Here is a 21117-nt window from a genome sequence, read left to right as displayed (position 1 = left end):
CATGGGCTTAGTTGCTCCGAGGCATGTGGGATCTTCCAAAACCAGGGATCGAATCCAATGTCCCCTGTATTGGCAGGCAGACTCTCAACCACTGCACCACTAAGGAAGTCCCTGTGCTATTCTATTTATATGACATCCTCAAAAAGACAGAACTGTACTGTGGATAACAGATCATGGCTTGCCAGGGATTTGGGGTTTGGGGAAGGGTGTGATAAAGGGATAGCATGGGGGGTTTTGAGCGGGATAATAGAACTGTTCTGTGTCCTGATTGTGATTTGTACACAAATTTATACACGTGTATTAAAATTCATAGAACTTTAAACTTTTACATATTTACTTTTAAATTTAAAATTTAAAAGACTGTATGCTTTATAATTTTATTTTTTTAATTTAAAAATAAAATAAAAATGTTATGAAAGATTGCATGCTTTATAAATCACATAGGCTATATTTTTTATACCTTTGTCCTTCAGAAAAAACTCTCCTTGGATAATGGAATTTTTATGAAGTATAATGAGATTGTTAACCTCCATTTCCTCTACATGAGGCTCTGTAGTATAAATAAAGCAAGGTTCTTTTTTGGGGGGCGGGGGGCCTCTCACTGTTGTGGCCTCTCCTGTTGCGGAGCACAGGCTCCGGACCCAGCCGTTCCGCGGCATATGGGATCTTCCCAGACCGGGGCACGAACTCGTGTCCCCTGCATCGGCAGGCGGACTCTCAACCACTGCACCACCAGGGAAGCCCCGAAAGCAAGGTTCTTTTTATCTTGCTCTTCTTTTTATCTATTTAAAAATTTTTTTTCTTTATTTTGAGGGGAGGGCTCTTGATAGACTCAAGGAAGTGATAGCTACGCTAAGCAGGGTAAGAGACTCTGACCAGGATTTTACCTCCATCTATTAAATGTTCTCAATTTTTCTTCCAAGATCTTCTTTCTTAACTTTTCTGTTTCTTTGAAGACTCAAGTAAAAAACTCATCAGACTTTTCTATTACCTAAAAATCTTTATTTCAGTTAAATTCTTCAGCCCATTTCCCTTTGATAATTATTTATAAGAAACAACAGGTCATTTAAAAGTATTTAGTTTCCACTGACTCAGAGTAGGGTTTCCATCCAGTGGTGTTCTTAGGTGACAACAAACCATGAAAGGGATTCCAGGGGATGGGTGTGTGTGTGTGTGTGTATGTATGTATGTGTGTGTGTGTATATGTGTGTGTGTGTGTGTGTGTGTGTGTGTGTGTGTGTACAAACAGCTTCTGCCAGGCTGTCCAAGCCTCCGTGTCCTCATCTGTAAAATGGACAATGTTAGTACCTACCACAGGGTTGAGAGGAGGAAACTGAAGAAAAAAATCCAGAAACTCCTAATGACCCTCCATTTTCTCCAGCTAAAAAATACCTTCAGCTAATATGTAGGAATGTAGTGCATTGATGCTTTTTGACGTTCAAAAAAACACACATGAACATATATATGTTCATATTTATATATATATAAAGCAAATATGGCAAAATATTAACAAGTTTTGAACTAGGTACATTGTAGTATCCTTTAAACTTTCTGTATATTTGAAATTTTTCATAATTGGAAAGTTGGGAAAAATTAAGCTAAAAAGCATTAGTTGCCAAAATTTTTTTTCTGTTAGTTATTAAGTGGTAAGTAATTAGTTACTAAGATGCTATGCCAAAAAGACCGATTAGAATGATTTAAATACAACAGAAGGGTCTCTCTCATAATTATCTAAAGATGGGCAGGCAATCCAGGGTGGGCAAAGCTCTGCCTCATGACTGGTCAGCTCTGCCACCCTCAACATTTGGCTTCTGCCTCTGGACCCAGGACTGCTTCTTCACTCATTGCTGTGTCCAGCCAGCAAGAAGTAGGAAATTCCAGGCATGCTTCTAAGGCACTGACCCCCAAGTCACAGACATATTTCTTCTCACATCCCATTGGCCTGAACTTTATGTCACCACAAGCATCTGCAAGGGAGGCTGGGAAATGTAATTGGGGCAACAATGTGCTGGTACCATAGTAAAATACTACATGCCCAGCTAAAAATTGCAAGGCATTGGTGGTGAGGTGGGTGCAGTTCTGTTATTAAAAGAGAGAATAGACCCTGGGAGACAGGAGTTAAATTTAAATGGTTCCAATTTACATTTGTTTTTCTCCTTTAGAGAAGCTTTGCATTCAAATTATTTTCTTATCTTTAAAATGTATCTCAAAACGAATGATTTCAAGTGGTAAAGACTTCTTGGGCACATCTATTGAATAATTTCTCTAATAAAACCCAGAAGTGAAGGAGCTGCAGTCACAGAAATGTTCTGAATTAGATCTTTTGAAGGTAACTATAAATAAAATCACATGGGGACTTCCCTGGTGGCACAGTGGTTAAGAGGCCGCCTGCCAATGCTGGGGACCTGGGTTCGAGCCCTGGTCCGGGAAGATCCCACATGACGCAGAGCAACTAAGCCCGTACGCCACAACTGCTGAGCCTGTGCTCTAGAGCCCGCGAGCGACAACTACTGAGCCCATGTGCCACAGCTACTGAAGCTTGTGTGCCTAGAACCTGTGCTCTGAAACAGGAGAAGTCACTGCAGTGAGGGGCCCGCTCACCGCAACAAAGAGTAGCCCCCCCCAGACACAGCTCCAGAAGGCCTGTGTGCAGCAACAAAGACCCAACGCAGCCAAAGATAAATAAATTCATAAATTAAGATAATAATAATAAAAAAATAAAATCACATGAATACTAAGAAATATTTAACATATACATTAATTTCTTTCCTTACTGCACGGTAAGATAATTATTTAATCAAACTTTGTTCTTACTTTTCCAGTCATTTGAAATTATTGGAAAGTCATAGGGTCATATTTCATTCACTAGCCGTTAGTATCCTCAAGTGAAATCTAATTTAGTGCCAGTATAAATAGAAGATGTCAGGTACCTCAAAGAGCATCATGTATAGATAAAAATGAAAGCATTTTGCTTTTATCATTAATGAAGTCCTTCATCTAGGGAATGCTTTTCACTCAAAGCAAATGGGCTTCTTACTGGTGTGGGCAGAAGGCACGAGGGATCAACCGCAGCCATAGGGCAGTGTTCAGGCTGGAGAGCAGCCCTCTTCTGGGCCACCCACACTTGTTTCCACATGACTTATTGGTGTCCCTTGGGGTGTAAGGGACAGAAACCCTGCTCAGATTAGCCTATGTCCATAAGGGAATTTATTGGCTTCTAGGTGGGAAGGATTCTGGCATAGCTCATAATATCAAAAAGATAGCTACCAAAAACAGTGCCTCAGGGACTGATTCCAGAGATTCAACAGCCCCAGGATGTTCTGTTTGTTTCAGCTTCTACGTATGTATGTGCAGAGGGCTTCTTATGAGGTGAGTATGGCCACCTCATCAAAAAGAAAGAACTTCTTGAAATAACTCAGACAGAGAAAGACAAATACTGTATGTTATCACTTATATGTGGAATCTAAAAAATAAAACAAATGAATATAACAAAAAGAAGCACACTCACAGATATAAAGAACAAACCAGTGGTTACCAGAGGGGAGAGGAAAGGAGGGGGAGGGGCAGGATAGGGGTAGGGGGTTAAGAGGTACAAACTACTATGTATAAAATAAATAAGCTACAAGGATATATTGTACAGCACAGGGAATATAGCCAATATTTTATAATGCCTTTAAATGGAGTATAATCTATAAAAATATTGAATCACTGTTGTACACCTGAAACTAATATAATATTGTAAATCAATTATACTTTAATTTTTAGAAAGAACTTCTTTATCCTAGAGTCAATATAGCAATCCCAGGGAAGGACTCTGATTGGATCTGATTGGGTCACATGCCCACACGGCAGTAGAGAGGAAGGTGGATAGGAAAGCTAGCTGGAAAGATGGTTGTCCACGACACCTTTTTCCCTTCCCAGGTTTGAATGATTTTGACAGCCCCAAGCTTGGATGACTCAGGAACATATTCTGTGAGCAAGAAGGGTTGGGGTTTCTCAGCATGATTCAAAAGCTCAGACTCTTCTAACTGGTACTGGATTCACACTTAGTCTTACAGTGGCTTCCTATTCCTCTTTCAACCCTGAGACACACAAGGAAGAGAAATCCTGAATGTCCACTCCATGTTGTTATTACTTTATAAACCTTATTTTTTAGCTACTCTTCCACTCTATCCATCATAACACTGTCCAAGACAATGCAAAGTCTTATGATTGCTGGTGCAATTCTGCCTTTGTTCCCTTACTTTTGTTTTTAAGATGTCAACAGTGGAAAATGAAAGATACATTGGTAGGACAGCCTAACTGAAACTGGTTTGTCACTGAGTCTCGTGTATTTGAAATGGGTCATTCATTTTTAGTAAATGAGGATGATTCTCAGAAGTTGATTGATTTTATCGAAGGGTAGCATTAGATCTGCATGCAACTCTTGGTAGAATCTGCTCTCATTCTACAGTGAAAATATCAGAAGAAAGTGAGAACCTATATGAATAAGTCTGGCAATGTTGCATGAAAAATCTCTTCACTGACATAGTGAAATACTCAAAATATAGTGAGTTTTAAGTGCAAAAGTGAGCTAGCTGTACACATCCATGTGTGCATATGCAAATACATAGTAAAACATGCCAAATTTAAACAGTGGTATCTCTGTGAGATGGGATTGTGGGTGGGTTTTGCTTTTTTCTTTATTTTTGCCTGGTTTTCTACACTGAGCGTGTACTATTTTTGTAATTGGAAACTTTTATTTGAGAAACATACAAATCTTTGACCACAAATCTACTCATATTTTTGCAGAGCAGATAATGTGAAAAAAATAAGGTAAGACACTCCGGCTCCAGTTCAAAACCAGCTACTCCCTGACCGTGGACAAATACCATCTTCCTTCTGGGTCTTACCTCTGTACAATGAGGGAGTAAAGTAGATGATCTCCAAGGACTTGGTCAGGCTTCAGTCTCCTACACTCTAAGTTATAAGAACATTGCAATTTGATTTGTTGGAAAAGCTATTATTTCATGTAGAGTGAGGGAGGCGACATCATTGCTGAACATGTATTTATTAAAAGTCACTTGGTTAAAAAAAGAAAAGAGTTTGTTCTGAAATCTTTTATAGAGTTAGGTATTTTGTCATCTTCTAATATTTAAATTTTGGTGGCTGTTTACTTATTAATACTTATTTAAAAGTGAATTACTGTCACTATCTTATTATTCTGAATAATACCCAATTTTTATTAAGAAAATTCTCATTGAGTATGTGAGAGCTGACCTCTATTGGCTGACGTACAAGAAGGAATTTATTGCAAAATTCACCTTTGGCCCTGGGGCTGGTGAAAAAGGAAAGATCCAGGCTGCCAAGTGCTCCCAGGCTCCCCCTCCTTCCCATTTCATTCAGTCAACAGGAGAGGTCATTCAGGAGTGAATGCATCCTTTGTGCCTGTGGGAAAGGAGCCAGTCGCTAGGCTTGAGAAAGGAGCAGTACGGGTCAGCCCTGCCTGCAGCCAAAAGGCTATATCCTCACTGACCAGGGTCCCAATGCCAGGGAGAATGAGACATTCTCAAATCCTCTACCCTGAGAGTAAGTCTGTCAGGTTCCACTGCTTGTATTAAATTCAGTACATTTGGTGAATGGGAATAAAAAGGGAAAAGATTTGAGATCTGAGACTTGCACTTGATGAATGCAAATGAAAATGTCCCTACCATCAAGCTATGTCTGACTTGGGCTGTGAGAGTGGGCCTTTATTGAGGCAGGACCCACTGCAGACTTGTTCCTTTCAACTTGTCCAAGGACTCCAGTAACTCAGCCAAGAAAAAGATGAGCTGCCAACACACTCCTTTCAAAGCAACACACTGAGGCCTGCATCTTCCTATACAAACAGTGCCATCAACCGTGGTTACATTCCACAGTAGCCCGCAAAATTCAGTTTAATACAGCTGTTTGCATGGTATATTTGCCATGAAAGCCAGTATGAAATCCTTTTACTTTTATTTTTTTTTAATTTTTTGCCCCACCGCACGGCATGCGGGATCTTAGCTCCCCGACCAGAGATCAAAGCCGCGCCCACTGCCGTGGAAGCATGGAGTCTTAACCACTGGACCGCCAGGGAAGTCCATGCATTTCTATTTTATACACTATAGTTCAAGAAACCTATGGATTAACAAACTTTCATAAGACTAGCCTAGGCATCTGACTTCTATATATTTTTCTGAGTTTTTTTTGAGTAAATTTAGTTCTCACATTTGAGAAAATGTAATCCTAGTTCCCAACTAACATATAAAATGAGCTTTAAGGAAATAAACTCTTTGTAATCTGGGAAATTACTGGGCTTCTTAAATGTTTTTAAAATTTTATCTTTATCTTATTTATCCTTACTCAGCTTTTGTGCCTGAGTATATGATCATGATCTAACATCTGTCATGTTATCATTTTTTTTTTTTAAATCACAAATGAGGTCTTTATTTGTCACCATTAAAAGTCTGATTTTTAAACAGATTCCTGGAATGGTGGCTCATGTCCATCAGCTCGTTCAACTTTAGCACCTGTCTCGTCCCCAGTAGCTTTTCCAGAACTACTACCTTCACCAAGTAGCTCCATGAGTTTTCCCAATTCAAACCTGGGCTTCTTCAGCATTTTTGCTTTTCTAACAAAGACAGCATGGAGTGGATAAATAGATCGGCAGGCTTTCTCTATGTCTTTTCCAGTGCTGTCTGGAATCAGTTTATTGACCACCCCTTTCGAGTCATTTGTCTGCACCTCTCGGGTCATGATTTCCATCATCTCCTTGCGGATCTGGCGGACCTGCTGGTGCTGGGCATAAGAGGTCTTCCGAATCTGAGTGCTGCGTTTTTTAGTCAAACCCACACAGAAGAGACGAAGCAAATGACCATCGGTAGTCTTGACATCAACGTGAGCTTCAGTCACGGTCTGCCATTTTTTGACCATGAAGCGCATTTTGTCACGGGTAAGATCCACGCCATGGAAATCAGTCAGGCAGTTTTTGCCCTGAACGTCCTCAGTAATAAGCTTGAATTTTCTAAATGCGACTTCTTCATCATTCTGCAGCTCAGCAAGGCTCGCTTCAAACACACGCCCCCTGAGGCCACCAGATGCGATTTGGTTCCTTGAGTTCTCGTGACTAGTGTTTTCCCAATATTTCTTATATTGAACATAGCTGGCGCTTTCACATCATACCAATCTTTCTTAGAAAATGGGTCAGCCACTTCCTTCTTGGCTCCCTTTTTACCGCCTTTCGTAAGGCGCTTGTTCTTTCCGACCGCCATGGCGCTGCTCCGAGAGCCAAAAGGATGCTATCAGTATTAAAGAAGCCCCTGTAGTCTCATCAGGAGTCTGAAGATCCACAATTCTCTCCCTGAGCTCTCCTTCTGTTGACTTAGATATCTTAGTTTGACTTAAGTTACCTTGGCAGACAGAGACCACGTCTTTCTACTGCGAACCGCATTAAGGATGAGGTCAGGCCTCAGCAACATTTCATAGTGAAAATAGCCGCAGCTTCTCTGACAGTCTGCAGAAGGAGCTGGTCCCGTTGCTGAGCAATCCCACTGTGTCAGGCAGAAGCGGCTTGTAGCAGGGCAAGGAGAGGGGTCTGCTCCTCCTAGAAAGGGGCCCCTTATTCCAATGTGACCTCAGTCTGAATCACCTGTGCAGTCTTTTCCTACAGAAATGGGGGCGAGGTAGCCTCTGGGGCACTTTTTCTGCTGCTCAGATCCCGACAAACACCTAGAAGGAAAATGGAGGTTTTAGCACATCTCTCTCCCTGCTTTGCTCCCCCAAGTAAGATCTCAGCAGGTCCCTCTCCTCAGAGGTGTCATTGAGGACCCAGACAGGGGCACGCAGCCCGCCCGCCAATGAGGAGAACGATGGGCCAGGAAGCCACCAAGTGGTGTGAACAGAGAGGGGAGCGCACCTTCGCTTGGAGGGCGGGGAGGAGGGAACGTGAAGGGCGGCCCGAGCTGGCCCTTGAAGAGAAGCGGGCAGGGAACTAGGCCAGCGGGACAAGACGGCGCCCATTCTGTTAACTCCTGGTTGCCAATCTCTTGTGTTTCAGAGGAAAGGCAGCCGGCACGTGAAAGGTGAAGACAGGAGCAAAGTCACGAGTAGGAGCGTCGGATTGGACACGGCCCTGTCACACCCTGCCGAGGGCTGGAGCCCGCCCGAGGCGCGCCTCCTCGTTCCTTCTCGAGAATGCTGGATGAAGGAGAAGAGGCTGGCCCAGCACAGCAGCTTCTCCGGGTTCAGCAACAGTGACAGTGTCCTGCGGGAAATAGATGATGGACAGTTTGACCAGGAAGATGGAGTGACTCAGGTCACTTGTATGTGAGCAAAGAAGGAACAGAGGCCTTGTAAATAATTATTAAAATAATTGCCAAGTTACTTTATTGTATTGCTTTATCTGCATTTATGGAATACTTTGAATTTTTCCAGACTCAGGCTTTCCTCTAATCTACGTAAACTTTGGCTCAACCTTCCAGGCAAGGAAGAATAACCAACATATTTGTAAATTTAGAATCATGTTTACAGTTTTCTCAACTAAAACATCTGTTTAAGCAGATGTCTTATGAGGTTATTAACCAATGTACTTCAGTGTCTCATGAACGTGTAAGGTATACTTTTCTTACAATTCCTGGTAAGACAACTAAATATCTCAACCAGTATTTTCACTTAATTAGAAAATTCTCAGGAAGTTAGAGCCTTACTTAAGCTGAAAATTCTTCCCCTCTCTCTCTCTCTCTCTTTCACATACACACACACACACACACACACACACACACACAAAGGGCTAATTAATAAAGTACCTATTTCCTGAATATAACAATTAATCTAAATTTTGTCTTTAACTATGGCAGGTATGTACAAAGCAAACCCTTATTTGTTAAAATATTCTTTGAAAAAAAATCCTTTTTGTATGTCTGGTTTTAAAGGCTCACCATGTTACCAACCTCGTACTAATTCATTGAGCTTAAACTTTCTTGTGTCTGATAGCCTAGAAACACAGCAAAGCACCATCCCTTAAAATTCAATATGAGAAGAATCCACAATCTCAATATTTAAAAACCGTAATAGACAGAATTAATTTTTTCTTTTAAATTGTAAATAGTCTGAAAAGGGAAACATCAACTTTAAATGGAAACAAGTCTTTTATCGGCCTAGATATGAATTACGCTTTTATTTTGATTGCTAAAGCATGAAGAATGTGGAAACCCAGAATTTTCAGTCCTGCAGGAGTGAAAAGGTGCTCATAGCACATGCAATGTGTACAGTGACTTATCTGTTCCATCTCTGCTTTTCTTGCTCTGCTAGTAGGGATGCCTTTGCCTTGCCCAGCCTTTAACAGGTAAAGATTAAAATTTTACAAAATAGAGGATTTTCATTTATCTATGAAAGGCTTACTTTGAAATGTGGTTTACTTCAAATGAATTACAACTGTGCCATTGATGAGTTCAGCCTATTATATATTTTTATTAGCATTGGTGTTGACATTATAAAGTCATTTGAATAATAAAATGTCATTTGTAATTGGGCTATTGTTTTATTGAACACAAATGCTCATAATGTTTTACACATATGACAGATATGTATTACATGTTATCAAATATATAGTGTAACTAGGGACTTCCCTGGTGGTCCAGTGGTTAAGACTCTGCACTCCCGATGCAGGGGGCACGGGTTCAATCCCCGGCTGGAGAACTAAGAACCTGCATGCCGCACAGTGTGGCCAAAAAAATAAATAAGTTTTTATGTCAATCTGTTATGTAAATGTAAATCAACCATATGGTTGACATGTAAATCAACCATACTTCAAAAAAAAATGTATGGTGTAACTAAACTATGTTGATCTCCATGAATTGTTGGTAAGATTGACGTGGAATTATTCTACTTCTACCATGCATAAGCATTACCTTTATGGGTATAAAGGAACTGAAGAATATTCTGCTCAGTATTATTCTATGGAAATAGCTATCAACAGTATTTGCAGAAGTGCTTTTGGTTTTGATTTTTAGATGAACCTGAGTTCCATATTCATGAGTTGGTGAATTTTTGGTAGAAATAAAATACTACTTCTGGAGCCCACAAAATGCCATGAGTTATGAAACACAGGTAATGAACTCAGAAAGATCAGACAGTTTTTCCCAATGCCAGGGTCTACAACAGGCAGAGATTCTGGTATATTCTGTTAGTGTAAAGAGGGATTTGAAGTATTAAAAACAGAGCAAGAAGAGGCTTCCCTGGTGGCGCAGTGGTTGAGAGTCCGCCTGCCGATTCAGGGGACGTGGGTTCGTGCTCCGGTCCGGGAGGATCCCACATGCCGCAGAGCGGCTGGGCCCGTGAGCCGCTGGGCCTGCGCATCCGGAGACTGTGCTCCACAATGAGAGAGGCCACAGCAGTGAGAGGCCCGCGTACCCCCCCCCAAAAAAAAAAAGAAATTTATATCGACTAAAGGAAAACTCAGAAATCTCTTTTAATTTTTTAAAAATTTGTATAAGAATACTTTCTTTTCACAATTTGTTTCTAATCTGTTATTTCTTCTTATTAAAAAAAATCTTTTATTAGAATAAACTTAGCGGTCATACCCTTAAAACCTATTTTATAAACAGTTACTCCAACAGTTACCCTTAAGTTATGTGGCAAATTTGTATGATAGTGAATAAATAATGACCAGATGGTTCTAGAGCATTTTAATTATATATAAGTAACTCTGAGTCTCTTTTAAAAAACAAAAAGTAACAAAACTTGGACTCTATATGCCTAAGAAGTTAAATGTGAGTAAACTTATCATTATCTACCAGTTGTACATTCAGTTCTTTTCATAACGCTGTGTAATTCCTTAGGGGCTCTGGCATGTGAATTTTTAATACCTATAAATTATGATGATGAAAAAATATGCAGATCATAGATGTGGGTGTGAGGTTCTGCCATTCCCCTTGGTACAGCATCTATGGCACTTCTGTCTTAGGTTTCCATAACCACCTGTTAGTTCCATCCCATTTGGGTTGAATGTCACCTGTTATCTCCATGGACAGCATTTAGCACCTAATTACCAGAGAAATTGCCACTGAGCTGGGGAGCAGCTCTATCGATGTCACTTAAAGACAACAGAAATATCACTCTTTTTAAGAGACTTGAGGGCTTCCAGGAGCCTTCAGACACCTATAGAAGCAGGAGGCAGGGCTGTGGTGAGTCCAAATCACAACTATCATCTCCAAATCATTTGTTTTATCAGGAGCAGGTGTTTGTATATTTGACTGTAAATATACCAGTTGCATTTTCATTTCTTTCATTCTGGAACAGCTAAGGAACTGTCTCTTTTCCCAGCCTTTCCTCACTACCTTAACTCCTCGCTACCATTCCCTCTAGGCTAGAAGGACTGTGGCTCTTTCAGCGTTAAGACTAAAAAGGATTTCCTTCTCTCAACTCCTCAGGGCCCCAGCAGCCGCCTGTATGGAAAGACTAAATTTCAAGTGAGCACTGAAATGGAGTGGTGCTAGCAATGGGGAGAGTCTATAACTAAGCATTTTAATTCAAAATACACTGGTGGGTATGTAGGAAAACCAGCTAAATGCAAACCATCAGAACCATTTAAATAATATTAATTATAGCAATTTATCATACCTTGAGAGCGAGTTTTACTTGTGCAATAGCCCGAAGTTTATAGAGCCAGTTCTGACAAATGATTATACATAAACATAAGATGACCAGTGGTGAGTTTCTTGGTTTTATTTTTGCCTCATGTATCTCAGACTTGGAAGCTGAAGAAACCAGCAATCAGGAAATGCCAATGTTGCAGACCAAGAAAACCCTAAGAAAAGCCTAGCAAGACAGCACATATTTAGACAATAACTGTTCTACTCCAGCCAAACACCACCACAGAAAAACCTGTGACCTCACCTAGACCTACACCAGCACAGACTGAGTGGAAAGCCTAGATTTCCACCCTCACAGGGCTATACCAAAGGGGCCCAACACCGCGGCCAGGGTGGTGTCAGAGAAAAACAGTAGGGAACTGGGGATTTCATCCCCGCGGGCCAGTCAGAGGCTCCCCACCTCACTGCACAGAGTTAGTGGAGGTCATGTAAGAAGTTTGGACTTCACCCCCATCCGTCGTTGTTGTATACCTAGACAGCAGCTTCAAAGGAAAATCAGTTCTGGTAAAATGGTAACATTTTTTTTCTTTAACTTCCTTTACCTGTTGAGTCATTTCCCTGCAAAACAGTATCTCAATTGTTGAAAATGAAGTTCCAAAGTGTACACTAAGGCATAAAAGGTCAGTGAAGCAAACCAATAAGAAATGGAAATCAAGTTATTCTTATCTTCTCATCAAAAATGTAATCACTAAATAAAACAGCTGGGGGAATTAGGAGATTTGCCTACATGGAAAAAAGTTTGAATTGACCCTCCATGTTTCAATCAAGTGTTCACTCTCTCCTCCCAGTTAATCACTGCTGTCTGAGCCACCAGGAGACCTGACTCTGGGCGGGCTAGCCAAGAACCACCCACACGGACACCTGGGAAATCTGAAGTCCAGGCTTTCCAATGTAAGAATTTCTTTGGTTGGTTATGCAGAAAAACTGTTAAATACATTTCAACTCCTTTGTGTCTTAATGGGGATACTAATCCTCAGGGACAGAGTCGTTTTCAACATGTTAAAGTTTCAAAAGTAGAACCACTCACATCACTGTAATAGATGTGGTTAGTAAAATGACTTTTTATTTAACACAAGAGAATATAGCATGTCTTCTAATTTCAGTAAATTAATAGAAAACTGAGACACACCAAATTTGGATATTTTACTTACATTTCCTTTATTCTTTCTCAGACTATAGGCATAGTTGAAAGTTTATACAGCACACACAAAAAGTGGGTTTTAACATTTCAATATTTTTTCCTGTAAACATTAGTTCCTTAGCCACATGTCATTCTTCTGAATTTGTTCTTTTGGGAAACCATGTGACTCAAGATTTTTCTCCTTGTCTAACCCCCTCCAAAAGTATTAGTTAAGAGTCCATTTTTTAAAACTTCCAGCTTTATGGTATAGCTGCAGACTGACATTTTACGTATGTTTCTCCCTTTTTTCCCACCTCTTCATGTAAAGAGCTACTGCCACGGACTTGAGTTAAAATGAATGGGATTCATACCTTATTCCAAAATATCTTACAGATGAATTAAAAGTTAAATATAAAAAACAAAACTATAAAAATACTGTAATAATATATGAGCAAATATTTAGAGCACAATTCAAAACCCAGAAGCCATAAAGGAAAAGACTGTGTAAATACTAAGACTACACGTTTAAAACCTGCACACAGAAAAACACTCCATTAACATCATCAAAAGGTAAACAAAAAATTGTAATCAAGAAATGATCAAATAACAAAGGGCGAATATTCTAAGTATACAAAGGATGTTAATAAAAAACAGATGTACAACCTAGTAGAAAAAATTGCAAATGACACAAATAGGTAGTTTATTTAAAAGTCTTTTTTTTTTTTTTTTTTGGCCACCCCGCACGGCTTACAGGATCTTAGTTCCCCAACCAGGGATTGAACCCAGGCCCTCAGCAGTGAGAGCGCAGAGTCCTAACCAATGGACCGCCAGGGAATTCCCAAGTAGCTTATTTTAAAAAGAAACATAAACAACCAATAAACATGCCCTGGTTTAAACTCACTAATAAAAAATTGCAAAACAACAAAAAAAGAAAATGTCTTTTTTTTGTTTTAAATTGGGTTAGCAGTTTTCAAAAGATTGCTAATACCCAATGTGGGCCAGTGTGCGCAGCCCGGAGGAGAGCAGCCTTCTTATAACCAAGAAATAGCCGTGAGGAAGGTGGCCATGCCCCAAGGATGGTGGGATGGAAAGTCAGGAAGAGCCTGGGACACCAATGAAGGACCCTGGAGCCACTGCACAAGCCCAGGACTGCTGACCTCTGGCCTTGTTACAAAGAAAAGCAAAACCTTATTTGGTTAAGCCATTCCATTCCAACACATGCTGCCTAACACAACCCTACTCGACATAAGAATTAAAGAAGTCTCCCAAGCATAGGTAGCAGGCAATGTTCAGAAACATATGAAATAGCAGATCAAAACAGAGAAGCCTGAGCTTTGGAGCCAGGACTGAGTGCAGACCCTGGCCCTGCTACTTGTTCCTGTGGACACTGAACAGCTACTTTGAAGCTCAGTTTACTTATGTGTAAAGTGGGGATAGAAACAAACAAATTGAATCGTATGAGGATTTAGTGCAATTATGTGGGAAATGTACCACAGTTCCTGACACCTGGTTAGGTGCTCAAGAAACTGAAACCATTATTTTTTTTCACAAGGTCCAGTTTTAAGTTCGCAAAGTTCTTTTTAGTGAGGTGAACAATCCTGTTTGGGGAAACTCCAGCACAAATACAGGGCATCTTTTAAATATGAATATAACAGCTAAAGATTTAAATATATGTCTACGTGGTAAATCAAAAGATTCACCACTACTTTGCCAACTACATTAGGTAGTTCACAGGGTCTCCAGAAGAGCCAGAGACCCAAGACCGGATACTAAGCAGCCATTATGTCTGCGGAAGACCATGCTGCTACCTCTACAGGTACAGATCATGTTAAAGGCAGATATCCCACATAAAAGGCAGAGGAGGGAGGATATATTTTAAGAATGCTTTTTAGTTTTCAGCATTCAGTCTCTTGTCAGTGATGAAACCCTCCTCCTGAAACAGATTCCCTGTGAGAAGACACAGGTTCACTCTCTCACCCATTCGTTCCTTTAACAAATATTTCTTAACTCTTGGTCAGTCTTGCACTTATGGAATCAATAAGCTAACGGAGGAGAAAGATAGTGCATGAACAGTAATAGAAATAATTATGTAATTATAGTTGATGTAAATACTCATAGGAAGCAAAGTTTGCTAGGAGGGCATATAACAGATGAACCTAATATATTCAAGGTCAGGGAAGGCTTCCCTGAGCAAATGATATTTGATAAATAATAATATTCTAGTAATAGATTGTGTTTGTGTTATAAAATTATAAACAGATCATTTTAGTCAATTTTTTAAAAACACTTATTTAGGCTGCTCCGGGTCTTAGTTTTGGCACGCGGAATCTTCACTGCAGCATGCGGACTTCTTAGTTGCGGCATGCATGTAGGACCTAGTTCCCTGACCAGGGATCGAACCGGGTCCCCCACATTGGGAGTGCAGTCCTACCCACTGGACCACCAGGGAAGTCCCATAAGCAGATCATTTTAAACTTTAGGACCTATGAACTTCTCAGGAGTGCCCCAAAATATTTGAGACCTGTTAAAAAATACATTGGGGCTTCCTTGGTGGCGCAGTGGTTGAGAGTCCGCCTGCCGATGCAGGGGACACGGGTTTGTTTCCCCCAGGAAGATCCCACATGCCGCGGAGCGGCTGGGCCCGTGAGCCATGGCCGCTAAGCCTGCGCATCCGGAACCTGTGCTCCGCAACGGGAGAGGCCACAACAGTGAGAGGCCCCCGTACCGCAAAAAACAAACAGACAAACAAAAAAAATAAATAAAAAAAACATTGGCTCCTAAATATGAAAACTGCCAAACTGAAATATTTAAATAGCTGTAATAAACGTAATATATAAAAAAACGTTATTTTCCTTCATATTCATAAAAATCTCATTAACTTTGAACGTAACTTGTAGATTAACTTTTCTCACTTCCAAGGCATATGTGATGATGGATGAGAAACACAGCCAATTGTAAACTAAGTGACCAATGGCGAGACAAATTCTTAAAATCAATTACAAAAAGCTGTTCAAATTTATATTTTTTAATATACAAATAATATTTAATGTGAAATGGGGATACATTTTAATATATTTGGTCTTATGTGGGGGTGGACTCTACTGCCCACAAAGGTCTGAAGATTGTCTGGTTTTAAGGTCTTGGGAAGCTCGGGGCAAAGCATCTCAAACCTCAAACCTTGCAGAGCAGCAAATGGTGTGCCAGGACCTGAGTGAGATTGGGGGTACAGATGGGCTCTTACCAGTAGATCTAGGGTGTCACAGGCATTGGGAGAGAGTAGGAAATAGGGAACTCAAAGATGAAAAATTCTTCTTCTGTAGGTCGAGAGAACATCTGCCTCAGGAGAAATCTATCCTATCTGTCGCTCTCCACCTGGCCTCCCTTTCACCAACATCACTGCCTTTCTAGGTCACATCTTGGCCCCTTTTCGCACTCCATTCTGATTCTACACGAGTAATGATTTTTAATTCTCAGTGAGTATATGAGCCCTTGAATCTTACACATGAGTGGAGTCTGCAGAGTACAGAGGAAATGATATCTTGGGTTTGCAGGGCTTTGACAGCCAGAAAGACACATTTCCTTCTGACACTTAAGACCTCACTTCATAGACTGTGGCCTCTCCTAACACCCCAGAAATGTGACACCAATCAATATGGTCACATTTTAATTGGTATTATCCTGCTAAATCTGAGCTTCCCACTCTGTACTGATGGATTCTTCCCATAGTGATTGCTCTGTATCTGGGAACTGGTATTTAATTAAAATAACAAGGACTTAGTCTCTACCCTTGCCCTAAAAGTTGGCATCTTATTCAGAAATAGCAAACGCCACTCATTCCAGCCATAATACCCTCACCAACAACTAAGCTCATTTTGCCATGCACCGTAACATTTCCCCTGCCCCAAGCAATGCTTGAAAAAACCCTCTCCTCCTAATGCCTGCAAATCATCACCAAGTTATTTTAAATCCTTTTGTATTAACACATTTAACTATGTTCAGATAATCAAAATACACATGAATACAGCACTAAACAAAAACCTTCATTAATTACTAAATAGACAGGTTGTGAATATAGCTTAGAAAAAACTTATTAATGTGAATAAGCAAAACGGATGTGTTCACAGATGTTGTTGCCAAGACTTAACAGCTTCTCTAACTAGATATGACATTAATATAAGCCACTATTATAAAACACAATTTACATGTTATCCAGTGAAATTGTTTTAACTTTTTAGAGACAGTTTTCACAAAGTTAACACTAAAATGTAGAATTGAAGAACTAAAAATTGTAAGATATTCCAAATTTAGTTAGGAAGAAATTGAAAATCTATAGTTAAAGATGTACTTTTCTAAAGCTAATTCCTCTCCTTTTAAGGTCACAAACATCACATTTTCCTTCTCCAGTAGTCTCATGAACAGTGCTCTAACAGCTCTTCTAGAAAGCTGTTACCTAAAGTTTATTTTCTAATTTGCATCCAAAATCATACTCCTTAAAATGTTTCATCTTCCATCTCTTCTACTCTGCCTTTCACAAACTGGTAAGCAAGGTTTCTGAACCACAGAATGATCAGTTCTATGAGTCAACTAAAAGATCATGCCAAAAATTTAGCTATCAATGGATCAATACAAGGATGTAGTTAATGGTAAGCTACAGAAAATGATTTCAAGTTCAACTTTTTCAATCAGAGACTTAAATCAAGCATGTGTGACTGGGAGGCATAAAGAAGTAGATAACATGCAGGAAATAAAAAGAACCACCATCAGAGTAAAAATTAAGTCCATAGCATGCAGAACTTTTTGACATTAACAATATGAATTCAAGAAGACTGCTGTGGTAGGCTGAATAAAGGCCCCCTAAGACAAATATGCTACTTTATATGGCAAAAGGGACTTTGCAAATATGATTAATGATTTTATTTTTTTAATATTTATTTATTTGGCTGCACTAGGTCTTAGTTGCAGCATGTGGAATCTAGTTCCCGGTCTAGGGATAGAACCCGGCCCCCCTGCTTTGGGAGTGTGGAGTCTTAATCATTGGTCCACCAGGGAAGCCCCTGATAAATGATCTTGAGATGGGGAAATTAGCCTGGATTATCCAGGTGGGCATAATGATGCAATCACAAGCGTCCCTAATTAGAGAGGTGGAGAGAGCTAGCACTACAGAGAGAAGGCAATAAGATTATGGAAGTAGAGACTGGAATGATGGGGCCACAAGTCATATAATACCAGCAGCCACCAGCAACTAAAAGAGGCAAGGAACACATTTCCCCTGGAGCCTCCAGAAAGAGATGGGAACTTAATTTTAGCCCAGTAAAACTTATTTTGAGCTTCTGACCTCAAGAACTGTAAGAGAATAAAGCTGTATTGCTTGAAGTCGCTAAGTCTGTGGTAATTTACTAGAGCAGACACTGAAAACTAATATCATCAATAATATGGTTCTCAATAATCAGAATCCAAGATCTGCATTTTTTTGTAAAGTGTTTTTTCTTTTTTAAAAAAATATTTATGTATTTGTCTGCACTGGGTCTTAATTGCAGCATGTGGGATCTAGTTTCCTGACCAGGGATCGAACCCGGGCCCCCTGCATTGGGAGCACAGTCTTAACCGCTGGACCAGCAGGGAAGTCCCTGTAAAATGTTTAAAAATATAAAAGCACCAAATATTTTTTAAGTGATTTAAATACTAATCGAAATCAAGGCAAGAACAATTTCTCTCTATAAATATACACCAGGTTTTAAAACATGATGACTTTTTTTTTTTTTTTTTTTTTGTGGTACGTGGGCCTCACTGTTGTGGCCTCTCCCGTTGCCGAGCACAGGCTCCAGACGCGCAGGCTCAGCGGCCATGGCTCACGGGCCCAGCCGCTCCGCGGCATGTGGGATCTTCCCGGACTGGGGCACGAACCCGTGTCCCCTGCATCGGCAGGCGGACTCTCAACCACTGTGCCACCAGGGAAGCCCCATGATGACATTTTTTAGGGGAGTTAAATAAGGATTTACCCTCAAAAAAGATTCTTTTGAATTTCTGGAATTGGGTGAAGGGGCTATCTCATTGCTAGTGCAATAACGACCATACCCAATGTTTCCTCTTCTCCGGGGTTGTCTTGTTCCTTGGACTCCCCTCAATCTATCTCTGAGGGAGGTAGGGGAAATAGGAGCACAAAATCCTATCATTCCTACTTCATTTAACCCCTTTTAGAACAAGGTATAAAGCATTTTTGTTGTTTTTACAGAAACTAACATTTTCTTCTAGACACTAATAAGGAAAACCAAAAATATTAAGATCAGCAAATGCTTACAAAGATGTAGAAAATTCTTTTACATAAAGTATCATATTAAATGAGAATGTTTCTTTGACATTGTTACAAAAAAAGGCAGAGAAAATCCTATTATCTGTGACAAACTACAATTTTTTTTGTTTTGTTTTTTTTTGCGGTGCGCGGGCCTCTCACTGTTGTGGCCTCTCCCGTTGCCGAGCACAGGCTCCGGACTCGCAGGCTCAGCAGCCATGGCTCACGGGCCCAGCCGCTCCGCGGCATGTGGGATCCTCCCGGACCGGGGCACGAACCGCGTCCCCTGCATCGGCAGGCAGACTCTCAACCACTGCACCACCAGGGAAGCCCCAAACTACAATTTTTAAGTGAAGATTTACAATTTTTATATAAGATACAGATGGCTTTCATAAGGTCCACTCAAAATAAAGTGGCAAATACACTATTTATGGAATTATAAACTACTTTTACCAAGGTTTATAGCAGAAGTCCAGATGAGGATAAAATGCTGATTTCATTTAAAAATGAATAAATATTTTACTAATTTTTGAATGGTGATGCTGTAATTAATCATGGACTCTATCTGACATTAACATTTGACATACTATCTTCATAGATACAAGTTCAGGATGTCAGCTGTATTTCTCTTTTGGAAATTTGGGTTATTATGAAAACTCAGTAATCTCTTTGCTTAATTACAATAGGTTCTCACACTTGATATAAAGCGTTGCGTACTATAAAAAGAAATGTAAATAGCAGAAAAAAATCAAATAAATGAAGTATTGTAATTAGATTCTTAGCCCAGAGAAAATATCCATGCATCCCCAAATGTTAGGAGTGAGGCTCCTAATTAAACCTTTTAGATGAGTAATCTAACCCACTAGTGAATTCACTTGGTAGTTATCTGGTTTTATAGTGTACCCTACACTAATAATGCATATTTTTTCAGAAAAAAAATTTGGATGTTTTGACAACCTCAAATAAATTGCTAAACATGTTGTACCGATACATCCATAGTTCTGCTTAGTGAACAATTAGCTGCATTCAAAAAATGAAAATCTTTCATGCCTAGCATGGAAGAACTATACCAAGAAACCTTTAGTACATTCAAGAAGTAGCTAAAAAATGAAGTATACAAAATGTAGCATTTAACTGTGCAATAAAATTATAGGAAGCCTGTAGGAAAAACTAGGGCAGAGTACCCAGGGAAAAGTTAATTAGTTCTATTACAATGAATTTGACATCAGTCAGTAAATGTGTTTGAGACCGTAATACAGTTCTTGCTAACAATGCAATTAATCTTAGACTTTAAATTTTATGCTGATATTAAGTTAAAATTTTAGGGAACTCGTTAAAAATTTAGGGAACTCCCTGACAGTCCAGTGGCTGGGACTCTGCACTTTCACTGCCAAGGGCCCGGGTTCAGTCCCAGGTTGGGGAACTAGGATCCCACAGCCTGGGTGGAACAGCCAAAAACAAAAAACAAAAAAACCCACAAATATATATATATAACTGAGAAACTTGTTTCTAGAAATACAAATTTAACACCTCAAGTCAGAGAAAAGAAAATGTACACACACAAAAGAATTGTAATACCCATGGGAACATAAATTATTAAAAATCAGCTACTTTCCCAGATATGGTAGGGGAAAAAGAATGAGTCAACTATATGAATCAAAATAATTTTATAAAAAGAAAATTTTAACTTCGGGATCTATACTGGGTAATCCAAACAAAAAGTGGAGCCTAACTTCCTTATTGCACAGAAATGTGAGTTTTCTATTCCCCCCTTCTTAGAACACTTACTTCATAAATCAAAGGTCTGCCAGGCTAATCAGTTTTTTTAATACCACCTAAGTACATACATGTATATTTTCAAAATTCTGTAATCAGTATTAAGGAAAAACAGTAACTGTTTCATTTAGGTCTTACCTAATGAAGTGAGTCAACTTTACAGGGCAAGAGTATGAATGAGATATCAATATGAATACAAAAGCAAGACTACAAACTGATGCTTTCTTTGGGGGATTTTTTTTTATGATCAATTCCAAACACACAGTACAGGGAAGATGGAA

General features: G+C 39.7%; 2 protein-coding genes across 3 annotated transcripts in view; one reads left to right on the top strand and one right to left on the bottom strand.

Annotated features, from left to right (window-relative positions):
• Window positions 1-8382, top strand: part of RFTN2 (raftlin family member 2) — a 59614-nt gene extending 51232 nt beyond the window's left edge. For both annotated transcript variants that reach the window (XM_065880777.1, XM_065880776.1), the window contains exon 9: window positions 8057-8382. In XM_065880777.1, coding sequence (XP_065736849.1) covers window positions 8057-8329 — 273 coding nt within the window. In that variant the 3' untranslated portion in view covers window positions 8330-8382. The remainder of the gene's footprint in view (window positions 1-8056) is intronic.
• On the bottom strand, window positions 6475-7271 carry LOC136125736 (small ribosomal subunit protein eS1-like). Its single transcript, XM_065880681.1, is given in 2 exon segments — window positions 6475-7103; window positions 7106-7271. Coding segments are annotated over 2 exon segments (795 nt in total).
• Window positions 8383-21117: the final 12735 nt, after the last annotated feature.

The sequence above is a fragment of the Phocoena phocoena genome, chromosome 7 (genome assembly GCF_963924675.1).
Source record: "Phocoena phocoena chromosome 7, mPhoPho1.1, whole genome shotgun sequence".
NCBI classification, from domain to species: Eukaryota; Metazoa; Chordata; class Mammalia; order Artiodactyla; family Phocoenidae; genus Phocoena; species Phocoena phocoena.
Note: the sequence above shows the minus strand (reverse complement) of the source record. Positions and strands in the feature narration are given on the sequence as shown.